The sequence below is a fragment of the Rhipicephalus microplus genome, chromosome 10, assembly GCF_043290135.1.
Source record: "Rhipicephalus microplus isolate Deutch F79 chromosome 10, USDA_Rmic, whole genome shotgun sequence".
NCBI classification, from domain to species: domain Eukaryota; kingdom Metazoa; phylum Arthropoda; class Arachnida; order Ixodida; family Ixodidae; genus Rhipicephalus; species Rhipicephalus microplus.
This window is the reverse complement of record NC_134709.1, coordinates 11,853,433-11,870,600: the sequence shown is the minus strand read 5'-3', so window position 1 is coordinate 11,870,600 and position 17,168 is coordinate 11,853,433. Positions and strand designations below refer to the sequence as shown.

General features: G+C 41.3%; 1 protein-coding gene across 6 annotated transcripts in view; it reads left to right on the top strand.

Annotated features, from left to right (window-relative positions):
- Positions 1-17,168, top strand: part of bt (projectin protein bent) — a 201,363-nt gene that overhangs the window by 157,573 nt on the left and 26,622 nt on the right. For all 6 annotated transcript variants that reach the window (XM_075875040.1, XM_075875041.1, XM_075875038.1 and 3 more), the window contains 22 exons: positions 291-496; positions 827-999; positions 2,602-2,731; positions 3,300-3,587; positions 3,655-3,762; positions 4,471-4,662; positions 4,974-5,078; positions 5,871-6,068; positions 7,249-7,551; positions 8,324-8,484; positions 8,910-9,033; positions 9,149-9,448; positions 10,169-10,471; positions 11,678-11,796; positions 11,889-12,054; positions 12,183-12,325; positions 12,797-12,956; positions 14,199-14,387; positions 14,538-14,651; positions 14,738-14,842; positions 15,411-15,608; positions 16,292-16,403. In XM_075875040.1, coding sequence (XP_075731155.1) covers positions 291-496; positions 827-999; positions 2,602-2,731; positions 3,300-3,587; positions 3,655-3,762; positions 4,471-4,662; positions 4,974-5,078; positions 5,871-6,068; positions 7,249-7,551; positions 8,324-8,484; positions 8,910-9,033; positions 9,149-9,448; positions 10,169-10,471; positions 11,678-11,796; positions 11,889-12,054; positions 12,183-12,325; positions 12,797-12,956; positions 14,199-14,387; positions 14,538-14,651; positions 14,738-14,842; positions 15,411-15,608; positions 16,292-16,403 — 3,897 coding nt within the window. The remainder of the gene's footprint in view (positions 1-290; positions 497-826; positions 1,000-2,601; positions 2,732-3,299; positions 3,588-3,654; positions 3,763-4,470; positions 4,663-4,973; positions 5,079-5,870; positions 6,069-7,248; positions 7,552-8,323; positions 8,485-8,909; positions 9,034-9,148; positions 9,449-10,168; positions 10,472-11,677; positions 11,797-11,888; positions 12,055-12,182; positions 12,326-12,796; positions 12,957-14,198; positions 14,388-14,537; positions 14,652-14,737; positions 14,843-15,410; positions 15,609-16,291; positions 16,404-17,168) is intronic.

The following is a 17,168-nucleotide window of genomic DNA, read 5'->3' as shown; positions in this document are numbered from 1 at the left end:
CAATTTAAAATCGTGTCGAAGCAAATTCAAATGCTTCAATATTCGCTAGAATATTCATACATGCCTAATACATGTGTGATGCATGTAACATGAGCATTTTCAAAGTGTGCAATCAAGAGGCTCTCATTAGCGTAGGTTTTGTTACATAGCACTATGTAATAATTTCACAGAAGAATGCAAGCAAAGTGTCTGCTATGGGTCGCAAATTTTCGTGCGTCATTGTAGCCTGCAAAGCATTACAATGTCTCATTTCTGCTACAAATGCTTATTGCATGTCTCGTTGCCTCTAGGGGTTACGTTATTGAGAAGCGGGACAAGACCCATGGCGGCCAGTGGGTGCCTGCGGTTTCGTTTGTGCCTCCAACGGCCACCGAAGCAACTGTGCCGAAACTCATTGAAGGAACTGCATACGAGTTCCGAGTTATGGCTGAGAATGCGCAGGGATTGTCTGAGCCTCTTACAACAACTCGTCCAGTTGTGGCCAAGAGTCCATATGGTGAGACCTCTGTTTTATTTCCGGTTGTTCAGCATGCCAGCAAATTAAAACAGATTTCAAAGAGGATTTGTTTTGATTTCTTTGTAAACACATTCTGTCTACATTCAGTTAAACTCTCCAAGGGGAAGTTAAATGGCATGAATTTAGTTGGTATGCTTTGCTCCTGTTTATCTGTAATTTGTGCTGCACTGTTGTGAAGGCGCATTGATAATGCTTATTTCTCGTCTGAACTAGCTTTCAGAGACAAAATAATTTTTTCATCTTTATTTTATGTTATGTTTGTCTAAGTAATTTTTTAATCTTGTGCTTTCTCTCTCCTAATGCTTCCAGGTACCCCAGGCAAGCCTGGACAGCCTGAAGCTGTGGATCATGACCGTGATTTCATCAAAATCAAATGGGAGCCACCACGCAATGATGGAGGCTCACCCATCACAGGCTATGACATTGAGCGCAGAGACACCAAGTCTAACCGCTGGGTGCGCGTCAACAAGGAACCTGTTCGAGTAAGTCAAATGTGTGGTGCTCTCAGGTTTCAGCCAAATGTTTTGTACTACTCGCACCGAAATCCTTCTTATTGTATGCTTCTTTTTGTTACATAATAAGATTGTGTACACTAAACTGCATGTCTGTATTCATATATCAGCCTCCTGTAAAAGTCGAGGAAATCCAATCTTGTGCTCTGAACAGACATTGTGTAGAACCTGTATTTTTATGAGTTGCAGCTCATAATGCAAAAAGGGAGGATAATTTAATTATATCTAACCTTCAGTGCAAAGTATAATGGAGCACCTGGAAGAGGAACTACACAGTAACACAGTGCCGACTCTATGGTTATATGCAATGTAAATAACTTTCAATATAACCATAGAAAGCTGCCTGATAAAGGATTAAAGTATGACTGTAGCAGTCTGCAAGTAACCATATAAATTTTTTCATATGTAAAACATGCACTGATGTTACCACATAAAAGTCGTTCATATAGTGTAGAATGTGGAAACATGTTCCATAGTTATTGCATTTGATATTTGTATTGTAATGATGCAATTAGGAGGATTTTAACCGGTAAATGGCATAGCTTGACTAACATAAACTTTAGTTTGAACCTTTCTTTCGGAGAACATTCAGGATTGAACTCTCTTATCAATCAGATATTTATTTCCTTTGCAGTTCGTAGTATCCTCAAAATGAAACTCTCCACTACTAGCACCATAAATAGAAAGAACCTTGCTTTTGCTTCTTCTACTTTCGTATGTCCAAGGCACGCACCTGTGCATTAAGATGAAGCAACGGGATGTCAAAAAGATGAATTTCAGTTAGAAAACTTTTTCTTTCAAACTGTTTGAAAGTTTACGCATAGTTCTCATTCCTAGTACTCTTCACAGTATTTATTTTCTAGAGTTACCGTCAGCATCTATTCTGGACCCAGGAAAACATACTGTACTACAGCATCTACAACACTGCTTATTTGAATGCTCTACTCTTCACCTGTTGTCATAACTTTAGTATTTTTCACGTTTTGAAAAGAACCAACTTTCCTTGTTCTTTTTTTCTTTTAATGGGGGTGTTCAGGTTACCTATATGCTTTCTGCTACTAATCACTATGCTGATATGGTTAGCTTGTGTACTAAAACTAATAGGGGTCGCCCACATTGTAGCTGCCCTTAAGAAGAAAAAATGAACCTGAGTAGGCCATGTCATGAAGGACAGATGATCGACGGTCAGTTAGGGCAATTAATTGGTTTCTAAAAGATGAGATATTTAGCTGGGCATGCCCAAGTTTTAGATGGAGGGACGAAATCATGAAGTTTAAAGGCATAACATGTAACCAGCTAGCACGAGGCAGGATAAATGGGAGATCATTGGAAGAGGCTTTCGTTCGGCAGTTAGTATAAAATAAGCTGGAAAATGATAATGATTATATCATAAGGTTTTCACTGTTGTGTCTCACATTCTCCTTGGTGTACTACACTCAACCAAGCATACTGCGTTTCCTACTGCCTTTTGTCATTATCACTCCCTTTTTACTCCCCTTCTTTTCCTGACAATAGTAGCAGGCTCACATCACTGTATTTCCTCTAATGATCTCTTCTTGTGTTTTACCTCAGACGCCAGAGTATACAGACAAGGATGTGACAGATGGGCACCAGTATGAATATAGAGTGGTTGCCAAGAACGCAGCCGGCCCAAGTGAGCCAAGCATGGCTTCTAAGCCGATTGCTGCCAAACCGATGAAAGGTAAGAGCTTGAATACTGCAAAATAGAAAAGCACAACACTAGATTTTTGTGAAGCCTTTAATGTTTAAAGCGTGCATAGAGAAGTGAACATGAGCAGCCTTGTGATTCTTCTAAGGAAGGGAGGAAATTCGGTTAGGAACGTTACTCATGTCTGCTCTTAGTATTTTGTTCGATAAGAATAAGTCACATGTACGTGTGCAAAACTCTTTATAATCGGGGTTTCATTGCAGCTTAATAATGTGCGAGCAAGCGTAAAGAGAAGCAGTAAATTGATGGTAGTCTTTATGGGCATGTCGAGGCGTTGCACGAGGACAACAGGACACTGCAAAGAACACACAGTACACAACGCTACTGTGTGTTCTTTACTGTGTCCAGTTTTCTTCGTGCTACACTTTGACATGAACATATATCAACACGCCCAGTACTCTATGTTACTTCAGTCCTTATGTGGTAACACAACTTTATGTTTCGCTACCTACAGCAGTAAAGTGCCCTGTCTTTAACCTACCGTCATTATTTTCTTTTTTAATAATTGCTGACATTTGCGTGACTTTTGCATGATTTACAGAGAAGCCAAAGCTGCACCTAGACGGCCTCTATGGAAAGGGTATCCGCGTGCGTGCGGGTGATCCGCTCAACATCAACATCCCGCTCACGGGTGCACCTGCACCTGCTGTCACGTGGTTGATCAACGACAAGGAGATCCCGCCCACCAACCGGATCCGTACCGACACCGCTGACGAGGCCGTCAACCTCACCATTCCAGTGTCGCAGAGAGGTGACACAGGAAAGTACACCATCAAGGCAAAGAACATGTATGGAGAAGATTCCGCTGACATCGACGTTCTCGTCTATGGTACGTTGCCTGAGTAGTATTTGCGAAAATAGAATAGTTCCTAACAGCAATGCTTTTTCTAATGCAGATAAGCCTGGACCTCCTCAAGGACCACTTGAATATCCTGAGGTGACTAACTCTACAGTGGTGCTCAAGTGGAGGAAACCAGAGGATGATGGTGGAGCAGAGATCACAGGTATGATTGTCTATTTTATTAATGCCACATTACGTATCATTAATAAAGTTTTGAGGAAGTAAAGTGTTTCACACAAACTGACTGACATTTAAAGGGGCAGCACACTTTCTTGAATATTTTTAGGCATTCATTCAAATATCTGCAGCATTAAGCTATTTCTTGCTCATTTCATTAAAGTTCTTTCTGCCAACACAGTTCGTAATGCTTAAACATATTTCTGTTAGATTCACTTTATATGGCTGTACATATGTGCACAACAGTTTAATGGGCAGCATTGTAGATGCACTGTAATATTGTAATTGTTTCCCGGTCATTGCTTTGTCTGCGTGAAAGCTCTTTACCTACAAAAAATCTTGTTCTGTAGCAGAGTGTACGGATATGTGTCTACTGTGATAGCCATGTCTTGAAGTTCATAAAAAATATTTATATAATTTTCCATTGCTTTTTGTAGTTTATTAATTTTTGCTGGCAGGATAGTTAATGATGCATTGTTCATTCTGTCACTGTATATGTTCCATGAAAAAACAAGTAAAAACAGGACACAGTTGTTCAATTCAGCACTCTATTGTGCCTCTTGTTCTGTGTGTGTCTGTGTGTGTGTATGTGCGCACATATGCTGTTGCAGCATGTTTGCATTTAGCTAGAATGTTTTGTACTGATACCAATTGTACAAACTATTTTGCAACGTTTGTGTGTTCATCGATGCAGGATACCTTGTTGAGAAGTGCGAGGTTGGCTCCGACTTCTGGCAGCCCGTGCCAGGCTACTGTCCCAACACAACGTACACTGTGCGCAACCTCGAGGAAGGCAAGCAGTACAAGTTCCGTGTTCGAGCAGAGAACATTTATGGCATCAGTGAACCGCTCGAGGGCAAGCCAGTCACCGCCAAGAACCCATTCGGTAAGATTACTGTGCCCGTCTTAAAGCTTCAGACTTATCTTGTGTGAAGTGTTGCTACGTTTAACTTCTTCTATTGATTTGCTTCATTGGTGCAGGGGTTTCTAGCAAACTCTTCATTCTGGCAGGACCTTCTTACTGTGCATATTTTCTACAGGTCCCAAATTGAAAATTTTTATGCGAAACACATGCTACATGTTTCACTGCTCCCACGTTTTTGACAGAGCTTGTCATTTACAAATATTTCCACTGCAACCAAGATGCAGTGTGACTTGCACATATTTAATATGGGTCATTATCTACGTATTACGCAGACACACCCGACTCTCCTGGTCAGCCAAAGGTTGATGAGATTGGCCCGACTGCTGCTACCATTTCTTGGACGCCTCCAACTAATGATGGTGGGCGTCCAATTCAAGGTTAGTGCATTGAACACTGCACCATTATGTCAAAATCTTGATGCAGTTAATATTGTTTTGGAATTCTCGCTTTTTTTTTCAACCACCTCCTTACTTCACCTTATCAGGAAAAGCATAACATTTTAAAGAGAAATTCGTTAAAGCATGTCTCTCTTTGTCATAATCTTGCCAAGCATGGAAGCAAGGTAGTGCCAGTCAATAAACAATAGTACATCACTGTATCCACATACATTTTTTTAAATGAAAGTGTTTAATGCTGAACTTCACCAAGAGTTTATCTATATCATTTTTGTCACACAAGTGATTTCAGTCACAGAGTACACTAGTTTTCAAGTTCTACATGAGATCCCTGCCTCTTAACTCACTTTGTTTCCACCTCACCTGCTGATGTAGCATAGATAAGGGACACCTTTTATGGAAAAATTTGGTTGAGCTCAGGCAGACACACCAGGCCATGTTCATTGGAGCATAAGGTGAAAGATGGAGATGCAAAGGAAGTACGCTGTATGTAAAATTTTTTTAAAGGGCACGTTGGATCTACAGTCACATTCGGACATAGGCACTGGAAATTTATACTCTGACTATAATGTCCAACTGCACTGCAGCTACTCCTGTAAAGACATGTTTCACTTCTGCGTTGTGACTGATCCTTATAAAAGATAATTCAATCATTTTTATTGTGCTGTTTGCTACTGTTCACTGTTTAGGGCTGCTTTTATAAAGGTCAAACTCAAGCAAGCGTGAAAATTTTCTCTGCGTGTGCAAACAGTATGCATTCTGTGCCGTGTGCAGGTTACATTGTGGAGAAGCGTGAGCGAGGACATCCCGAATGGGTCAAGGCCAATGCTGCACCCACACCTGGCACCCAGTTCACAGTGCCTCACCTGACTGAAGGCAAGACCTACGAGTTCAGAGTGACAGCTGTCAACGAGGGCGGCCCTGGAAAACCAAGCAAGCCAAGTGTTGCTGTTGTGGCCAAGGAGCCCAAGTGTAAGTGAAGCCTCATATTGTGTCGCAACTTTCCTGTGCTGAGTGCTGCTCATTTATCAGTTGTCCAGTTACATGAATTTCTGCTCGGCAGCAAAGGTTGTTCATCTTTGGCATAAAAGTATCAAGAGAGTAGCACGTCTTTCCTTTCTTTCTTTCTTTCTATCTTTCTTTCTTTCTTTCTTTCTTTCTTTCTTTCTTTCTTCTTGAAGATAACAGATGTTATTACTGCCTTGGCTCTCTACTATTACAATTACTAAATCCATCACTCTATGAATTTTTTTTTCATCAAAAACACTCTCATTATAAGCAATATCCTATCACATCTATCAAAGGGAGTGTTTTCATGTAGACTCAAAATCTGATAAAGAATTTTTGTATTGCAAACAGTCACTGAGAATCTTTTCAGGAGGGATAATTGAATCAAATGATAGACATCAATCATCCAAAGAGTGAAATTGTGAACGCGTCGAAAGCCAATCGCTGCCATGCGTACATTACAATACAGTTCGCCAGTTGGCAGGCTGAAAGAAATAAGTTTGTCCTTCAGCAGCAACAGGGATCAAACCTAGGTCACGTTGCTCAAGTGCATGGCCTGTAGTTGCCCAGTGACGTGCGTCATGTGTCGGCAGTAGATAACGTTTCATATTTAATTTATGAACGGGAAAATTTTCATTATCAGATGTCTGTGGACTACAGGGCTTCCCGCTTCAATAGATTTCTCGCATGGGCTAGTTGGCGCATTTCTGAACGCATATAGCAATATGTAGCAGCGCTGTGCAAAAAAACACGTACGAAAAAAGACAACTACACAGGATTGGTGCAATTCCATGTGGTGGCCATCGATGACATCAGCAAGAGCCCACCAAGTGAACCCACTGGTGTTGTGCTCGTCAAGGAGCAGCATGGTGAGATCTGCCAATGCTCGAACGATGTAAATGGACACAAGCGAAAAAATTTTGAGGGGTATTGGTAGAGTAAGCTTCTATATTTAGGAACAGTTGAGACATTTTATGCTGCAAACAATGCAAAAATATGTATGCCCAGCCCATCGTGCGTACTTGTGTTTTGTCATTCGTGTTTTTTACGTAGCCCTACTATATGTGTTATTTGTTCTCGAGCAAGGATATAGTCGCACAATGTACTAAGGGTCGTGTTTTTTGGATTCCTCCAAACCTCGCAGTTGCTCCCAGCGCTCCGGACACGCCACGTGTGGACAAGATCACCAAGAACTCGGTGACCCTCTCCTGGAACAAACCCACAAACGATGGTGGAAGCAAGATAAAGGGCTACATCATCGAGAAGAAGCCCAAGGATGCCAAGGACTGGACGCCGGTGAACATCCTGCCTCACCCAGACACCAATTTCACGGTGCCCAACCTGGACGAAGGGCAGGAATACGAATTCCGGGTGGTGGCCGTCAACGACATCGGCGAGAGCCCACCGAGCAAGCCCACGGGTCTTGTGCTGGTTGAGGAGCAGCCAGGTGAGATCTTGCAAATGTGCAATAATCTAAGTGGACACTAAAGCAAAATAACAATTGAGGTGCATCGGTTGAGTAAGCATCTGTATTTAAAAAGCACGGAGTCATTTGATGCCCGAGACAATGCAAAAGTTTGTATATAAATGTTGTCTCCAATTGTGCTTCTAGAGTATAAATTGATGTCATTTCAAATTGTAGAAATGTATGTGTGAGCATATTTACTTGTTCACGTTAAACAAAGTTACAGTGCTTTTAAAATCAAAGCCAACTTTGTTGCAACGACTTCCTCATTCTTGTAAACATAAGTGTTTTAAAGCAATGTAATACTAACATGCACACTTTGTAAATTTGTGTCACAGTATGATTGTTGTCATAGTTCTTGCATAAGAACTATAGGATTTAGGAGAAATGAACAGAGAAGTTTATCCCAGAATTTGTTTTTCTGCTACCAGGCCTACCAAAGCAACCTGAGACAGCGTCTCCTTTCAGTGTCCTTTTGACATCATATTCTTGTAACCGTTGTGATGATCGAGTGAGTCTTGTAATGCGTGTAATCAACTATTTACCTTGCTCACCCTTAGTGCAATTCGATTTACCCTAACAAAAAATACTAACTGAAGGTTTCCCGTTCTCCCTAAATAGTTTTGAAGCACATCTCAATGAGGCGTCAAATAACAGGGGTCATTTAGTGCCATGTTACATTAATTGAACATAGTTATGAATAATTATGCTCGTTAGGCATGATAAACATGTTTCTGATGCTTTGTTTTACCAGACAAGCCAAGAATCAATGCTGGCGCTGTGAAGGACATTGTTGTGAAGGCTGGCCAGGACTTCAGCATCAACGTGCCATTCACTGGCTTCCCCAAACCGGAAGCTATCTGGTCCAAGAATGACATTGATCTTGATGACAAAGAGCCGAGAAGGACATACAAGGTAAATACTTTTTTTGTCGTAATGATAAAAGAAGTATGACTATATGACTAAATTAAAATGGTAAAAGGGCTCAGTTTTCTAATGAAGCTTGGGTCAGTGTGTCGTTAGCAGACAAGCATAGAAGAACGGGCAATATGAGTCATCTGAAATGACGAGAACTTACTTCGTTTTGTCGTTGTGAAATGTATTAGTGAAACAGCAAGTGCAATAGCACTAACTCAAACCTTAATATAACGAACAAAGATATAATAAAATATCACTGATAACGAAGTAAATGAAAAATAGTCTTGTAATAATTGCAGTGTTAGCAATAACCTTCATTGCCTTTTTAATGGTGTGGATACCTAATGTGTGGAAGCGCTAACTGTTTTTTCAACACGCATAGACCATTCCAGTCATGAGCAACCCCATCTGCTCTCCCACAGGTGTCAGAAGAGAATGCTAGCCTGACTGTTACCAAGGCAAAGAGGGATGACACTGGCCAGTACAAGCTATTCCTCAAGAACAAGCACGGATTTGACACTGTCTACTGTAAGGTAACTGTCCTAGGTAAGACGTGCAGCATTTTATTTTTACCCTACCTTTGGCTCGAATCCAAAACTGATGGCTTTGAGAAAGCACGGTGCAAACACTTATATTTCAATTCATTTATCTATCACCACAGATCGTCCAGCACCACCAGAAAATCTGCGCGGTGAAGAGGTGGATGGTGACTCCCTGACATTGCGCTGGCTGCCACCAAAGGACGATGGTGGAGCGGAAATCACCAACTATGTTGTGGAGAAGCAAGAAGAGGGCACCAAGTCTTGGCACCGGATCGGCACCTACGTCGTGGGCACTGCATTTCGAGTGCGTGGGCTCACCGTTGGTCGCCGCTACAACTTCAGGGTCATGGCTGAGAACCAGTTTGGAACCAGTGATCCTGCAACGACCGCTGAGCCCATACTTGCCAAGCTGCCATTTGGTATGTGGTAGCACATTTCTTTTGCGATTTAGTGTTTGCCGTTGCTATTGAATCACTCAAGTCCAAGTGTACTAGTGTACCTGGCAAGAGAAAAAGTTATTGACTGCTTGTTTATAATTGTCCTGTTATGTAACCTGTGTACCTGGATTTCTGGTGTAGGATTTTTGGTGTAGACTTATGTGTCAGCAAAGGTAACATGTGAACTTTAATGGCATGTAGTTGACGTATTCTGCTATGTTTTCATATAATCTGCTACCGTAAGGACAACCCTCTTTCAAGCTGAAACAAATCGTTGGGAAAAGTTTTTCTAACACTTCAAAGCTTGCTATAACCGTCAACCTGGGTTGAATTATAACTTTGTTGTGTCTTTATCTGGGCCAGTTAACACAGAAAGACAATCTTTAGCTGAAAATGTTGCCTAGTGCAGTTTTCTGTAGGTTGCATTGAGACGTGTTCAGAATAATAACTTACCCTGCAGCTTCCAGTAAGCTTACTTATTTCCGCCACAGTTCTCTTTTTAGATTTGGCATGAACACATCATTTTCATGTACACAAGAATGGCCCTCTTTTAGCAAACTGTCTTGCCTGTCATCAGTGCAAAAGCTATGGTGTCATTTAAAAATGACAAAAGCAGCTGTGCAAAAATGTTTGAAGCCTGAGTTCGTATACATGTAAATATTCCTTGCAGCTGCTTACCTCACATGCCATTCACTTTCCCAGACCCACCAAGTGCACCAGGAGCCCCACATGCTGTGGACACATCGCCCGACTCCATCACTATCGCATGGAACAAGCCACGAAATGACGGTGGTTCACCAATCACTGGTTACCTTGTTGAGAAGCGCAAAGTTGGCGACACCAAGTGGAGCCGCGTTACACCGACACCTGTGCCAGATCTCACACACAAGGTGCCAGGCCTGACTGAAAACCAGCAGTATGAATTCCGTGTGTGTGCCGTCAACGCAGCTGGAGAGTCGCCCTGGAGCAATGCTTCCGAAGGCATCTATGCAAGGCCTCCTCCTGGTAACTGTCACTCCATTATTTCGACACCACTGTTACGTTACCACTTTCATTGGCATAACCTTTCTGTCTTATCGCGGGATAAACTTTTCTCAAAGGGACAGTAAAGAGCTCTGATTTTTTGCATATATTTAGATTATAGTTTCATAATACTGAAGGTGCTGCTCATACCACAGTAAGGTGCTTGGTTAGCAAGAAAATGTGCAAAAAAAAAAATAAAGGTGGCAACACCATCTTGAAGTTTCTGCAGCTGCCCCTGTTGATGTCATAGAATTTGACATCATCTGTTGGGGCCTACATAGCAATAGTTTATCATTGAAAATTGTTTATATCACTTTCTAAGAGACCCAAAGTATCAAGTTGCAGAAAACTTTATTGAACTTTTCTGGCCAAAATACTCAACGAAGGCCTTGAAATATGTGACATCACGCTGATGTTCATATGTTGAAGCTTCGGCATAAAGTTAAAAAAATGAAACTTTGGGCATAATTTTATCTTATAATAATTATCCTATGACGACAAAATTAACAATAGAGCTCTGAAACAACTTTCACTTTAATGCTCCTTCAAGCCTGCATGCTATTGCAGTAGACTCTCAGTAAACGGAACCTGAAGGGACCGGGAAAATATCTTCCAAAGCACGTTTGCCCGGAGGTTTACACCACTGATGTATGCCAACACTGCAAGAAGGCGCGAGCCACCCAGAGACACCTCCTTTGGGACTGTGCACCACCGCCGGGTAACCAAGAAGTAATGCCAACTGCCATAAGCAGCAAAATCATCAGCCGAGAGCCAGGCAATCAAAGAGACGTGGTCCAGCACGTGCTTAGCATCCTGGAACGCCAGCGGCCGAAAGCAGCGCCCCCACGGGTTTGACGCGAGTAGGTTGCTGCTCGGGAACGTCCGAGCACGCTATTGTCTCGCTTTAATCCCCCTACCCCTTCCCCCTTTATGCCGGATCGTCAATAAAGTTGTTTCACTCACTCACTTCCATTTAACAGGAGTTCCGTTTCCTGAGAGGGGAACATGGGTGCGGAATACAAGTCCGATACCAAGCATTGCTGAGGCATTAGTTCCGTTTAAGCATTAGTTCCATTTAACAGATTTCCGTTTACTGAGAGTCTACTGTAGCTGTTTTTAGCTAGCACGTGATTAACTTTTCTATAGATGGTGTATACTTACAAGCCATATACGGATTTCCATTTTTAGCTGCTCCCAAGATTGATAGTGGCTTTACCATGCGTGACATTGTGGTCATGGCTGGCGAGGAGTTTACTATCCGAGTTCCGTACAGTGGCAGTCCGGCACCAGAGGCATCTTGGACTATTGTAAGTCTGAGTTGGTCCTCTATCTATGCTGTTTGAAGCGCATCTGCGACAGCATTCGGAGGCTGCAAATGTCTTTCATCTACTCATTTCAGAATGGAAACGCTGTGCTACCTGACGACAGGATCCACACTGAAGTTAATGTGGCATTCACCGTGTTCCTCAACAAGAAGGCCAAGCGTGACGACAGCGGAAAGTACACGCTTACGTTGAAGAACCCACAGGGTTCAGACACAGCATCATGCAAGGTCCTTGTTGTTGGTATGCATCTGTTTTTAGCAATTACATGTGCTTGCATTTCGAAAAGGAAAGCTGGCACGCTGCGCAGAAAAAAATTTAGAGACGAGTTGCTTGTGTCTGAATTACTATCTCCATCTCTTAATCTTCAGACAAACCAGGCCCGCCGCAAGGTCCACTGGAGGCATCGGATATTACACCTGAAACCTGCTCACTCTCGTGGCGACCTCCCCTGGATGATGGTGGTAGCCCGATCACTAACTATATTGTTGAGAAACAAGATCCAACCACCAAGGTAGGCAGCAAAAAAAAAAATTGTTTCCGTGCTATTATAGAGTATTGGCTTGCTCAGATGCCTTAATTCTGGTTTAGCAGAGTTCGTCTACTTTATATGACTAAGCACTGTATTCATTCACTCATATTTACATCAAAAATCAAAACTTTTGGCATATTAATATTTTTGGCAAATTATGACACCTAGTTGTGTCCAAATGTTGTAACTGTGTGCCACAGTGGCTCAGTTGCAATGACGTTCTTCTGCTGAGATTTTGGTCATATTTTGGAATTCTGGCTTCAGCAGCTGCATTCCAGTAAAGAATACGAACTGCTAAAGGCTCATGTGTATTATTTTGTGTAGCCCTCCACTATGCCCAGATATGTGATTCTTTAACTGATTAATTGCACTAATCTTTGGCCATAATCATTGCTTTCGCATTCACACTATTGCTCGTCTGCTTCAAGCTCACCTCTTGTTCTTGATCTTCAGATTTGGACCAAGCTGTCTAGCTTTGTCCGTGGCTGCCACTATGATGTCATCGGACTGGAACCAAACAAGAAGTACAATTTCCGGGTCAGTGCAGAGAACCAGTACGGTGTTAGCACTCCACTGGAGACTGATCGTCCCATCACTGCCAAGTTCCCATTCGGTAAGAAAAAAGGCATATTTTAGTCACCCTGAACCGGGTTTGAAACATCATGAGCTACTCAGTTTGTTTAATTCTGCATCTCTCATTGTTTGAGCGTTAAAGGTTCCGAGCTAATCATTTAATACTTTTCTGACAACCTTTGTAGAGTTTGGCTGAAGTGTCACAAGGTCAAAGAAACATGGAGTAGAATTTTAGTAAACAGAAATTATTTAGATAGAACTTTTGATTGAGCGAAACAAAAATAATTTCAATTAACTAGTTTTATATTTAGGTAATGCAAAAAATACCCCTTTGTTATATTGGAACCAAAATTTTTGCAGCTAGTACTATCTGTAAACAGAACCACAGAAGCTTTAAAGGATTTTTCCCAAAAGGCAGACAGTCTTTTAAGTACTATATTTTTGTGACACCAGTCTTCTATCCAGAATGCCATCTTTAACAAACCCCAATAAAAAATTTCGCAGCAAGATTGCATGTTATTCAGCCATCGATTGAATGAGTAATAGATGTAGTTCTTCAACAAGTCACTGCCGGGTTCATCAAGAAGAAACTAAGAAAGTTGAGCCCATTTAATAGTTGTCATCTGTGTACCATAGCATATAGGACAAACCAGCTGGCAAATATCGAATAATGTCAAAAGGGTGTGTGAACAATAGTGCTGCATCTTTTTTTTTTTTTAGTAAACAGAACACCAGTTAATTGGAACACATTTTTCCAGTTCATTGAGGTTCTTTTTAATGAGGTTCACACTTGGGCTTTCTTCTTTGATCAACAGCCAAGTGGGGAGCAGAAACCATAGCTGTACACAAAAACCTAAAGGCACCATGCCAACGATGCCGGTCACCTTTGTTTAGGAGGACAGTGATTTATGTGTGCCTACTTTATTTATGCTAAAGTTACTTAATAATATGAACTGTTTGATAATGTCTACTGTCACTTTAGCAATACATTGCGTGTATCGTGCATGGAAGACTCTATTCAAGCTGTACATTACAGTAATTTAGTACTACATGGATTGATGAAAGTGCACCTGTTCACAGCATTTTGTCTGATACGTAGCTCCTCATCATCTTGTGTCATCTGTACATTGTACTAGGTTACTGATGCATCACTGCTTTGATTTATCTGCAAATGTGAAATTACTGAACCCTTTATTCGTCGTGACATCTCCTTATCAATCGCTTAGCTAAACTGTCCACAGCTTTTAGTACACGTCTCATTTTATGTTTCTTCATTCATCAGATGTGCCAAGCCCACCAGGTCGTCCAGACATTGTGGACTATGACGTCACCAGTGTGAGCCTGAGGTGGGATCGTCCTGCCAGTGATGGTGGCTCCAAGATTCAAGGATACCAGGTTGAATACCGCGAGCCCATCGATGGCAAGTGGCGCATTGCTAATGATGGTCTTGTCAAGGACACATCCTACACCGGTGAGCCTCCTGTATTGCCGTTCGGATCGTAGAGTGTATCTTTGCCACCATGCACACTTGCACATCTGCATATCCAGCTTTTCATCGTGACGCAAGTTACGTGCTGTTTAGAAGCCATATGTGTTTCTTACTCCACTATCCTTTATGCAGTTACTCGGCTGTTCGAGGGCAAGGACTACGAATTCAGGGTGAAGGCCAAGAATGCTGCTGGCTTCAGTGAACCCAGTGAGCCGACGGCAACCCTGAGACTAAAACCGAAATTCTGTAAGTTCATCTATTTTGCTCAAGATGTTCCATTACACATATATGTACGTATTGGAGGCTAACTTGTGACATCGCTGCCTTTACAGCTGTTCCATCGCCTCCTCAGAACGTTGAGGTGGTCAAAGTTGGAAAGAGCTACTGTGACCTCAAATGGGACAAGCCAAGATCAGACGGTGGCAGTCGCATTACAGGTATCTATTTTGCTGGGTTGAACTTCTGTAAGCCTAGTTTCATTCCATTATGCTTTTATTCCGTTTCATTCCATTAGCAAACCTCGGTGTATCATTTACTATTTTGTTTATCAAGATAGTGTGCTCTGTTTATGGTTGTCGTTAAACATCGCACTAACAAGCCGTAGTTAGTTTTATTCTTTTCTGCTCCTAAATTTTCTTAAAAAACAAAAGGCAAAGTTTAGCTTTGCCACTTACTTTTTTGCAAAGAACAGGTGTTTTCTTTTTACTGACTGTATCTGTTGAGTATTGCTACCAGAGCTGTTTTATTTGGCATATTGCAAATAGCATGTTGTTTATATGAAGGCTTTTGTACTTACTGCACTCTTTTTTTTTTTTGGTGCACCATTCATAAAATTATTTTATATTTATGTATCAACAACAAATTTAGTTGCAAAGTTGTCTGAAGCTTGACTTCCTTTTTTTTACATCTTGTTTGCCTATTAACAGAGTGGGCACATATTTACAACAAGAAAGAAAAGAAAATGAATGAAAGGAATGACCATAACTTTATACCTTCCCTCTTTAGGTTACATTGTGGAACGACGTGAGGTTGGCAGTCCATTCTGGTTGGTGTCGAACGACTACACAATCCTGGACTGCGACTACACAGACATGAAACTCAAGGAGAACAACGAGTATGAGTTCCGCGTGTACGCCGTAAACGCTGCTGGAAAGAGTGAGCCATCTATGTGTACCACACCAGTGAAGGCAACAGAGTACAAAGGTGTGTGCTTGTACCTTGTTCATACGCAGTGCATTCTTCTATTTGTGTGATGCAATAGTGAACTGTCAGATAATTCGTGGGGGTGGCAACAACTTGCGTGATTGAGGCATGTGATCAGAACGTGCTGTTCTCATGGCTTAGCAGTAAAGCTAGAGAAGGTGCAAAGTGAAGAGCAGAAGCGCTTTTCTGTGTGATTTTGTGCCTTGACTTTCTTGCCAATCTTTGGTGAGCATAAACTTGAGATGGCTTACTAACACCCCTTAGTTCATGATTTATGAAGCCATATTAACCTGCTGTTACCAGGACATCTGCAATTATCGATGGGCTTTCCAGGTGCTCAACTAAGCTGAGTGGAGCCGAGTGGAGGAGACTCAACATAGCAAAATATGCAGGTTAAGAAAGCATTCTATTGTGTATGTAGTAATATTGTTAATGTTATAAAAATGCATTTAAAATTGACCATAAGTTCATGGGTATTCTTAATTAATTTAAATATGTCCATTCTGCAAGTTTTATGACATTAAGGCCTTAGGTTTCTGTCAATAGGGATATGATATTTTGCCTCTAACCGTTGTGACTCTATAAAAAACATATCATCATGTGTTCATAATTTAAACATGATGTGCCCACTTAAATGCTCCGCTATTTCTTTCATCTGCTCAGTTGTGTCATCTCCTTTACAGATGGAGTAAAGCCAGAGTTTGTGCGCCGACTTTTCAACAAGAATGTCAGCCTTAAGAAGCAAGTCACTCTTGAATGTGAAGCCATTGGAAAGCCTGCACCAACTGCAAGATGGTAAGCTGTTCGTTCTCCTGGTGGACAAGAGCCCACAGCTGAAAGTTGAAATTAGCTGGTGTGTCGTTGTAGCATGTATAGAGCAAAAATATATTTGGCCTTATTAGTGTGATATTTTTTTATATTTATGACACTGCTTGCAATTGCTTGTACTGTGTTAATGTCGAACATTATGGCTGGTGGTTACATCAGACTTCATAGAGATTGCGGAGAGACTCCTTTAATTAATTTTTATCATCTAGGATTCTAAATAAGCTGCTACAGGGACAGCCAAGGCACATGACATCTCTTAATTTGCCACAAACATTTTACTGCATAAAACATAATATAACCTGACAATCCACTCGCCCTAGCATTCTGCTACTGTGCATAAAGATGCTGGTTTTATTAGTAGACATAATGTCTGCATTTCCGTTGACATGAAAAACATGTATGTTTGTGTGTGGAGATCTCAATGCATGTTAAGCATAATTGTTTATTATTGTCACATGAAGGAAGTTTTGTAAGCATAAAATCACATAATCTTATTATGATCTTATAGTTGCGTCAATTAACTCTATACTTAAAAGAAACGACTGAATCAAAACCAGTAGTGCTGTAATTGATCTCACTGTGTGTGTTTCTCAATGCAGTTGCTATTGGCCTGTGACTCTTTCTGTGCAATATCTACTTAATATATCACTACTAAAGCACGTGGTTGCATAGAATATTTATTATTTGAGCTTTGTGTATTGTGTTCTAGACATGCTTGGTCATAAGCACAAA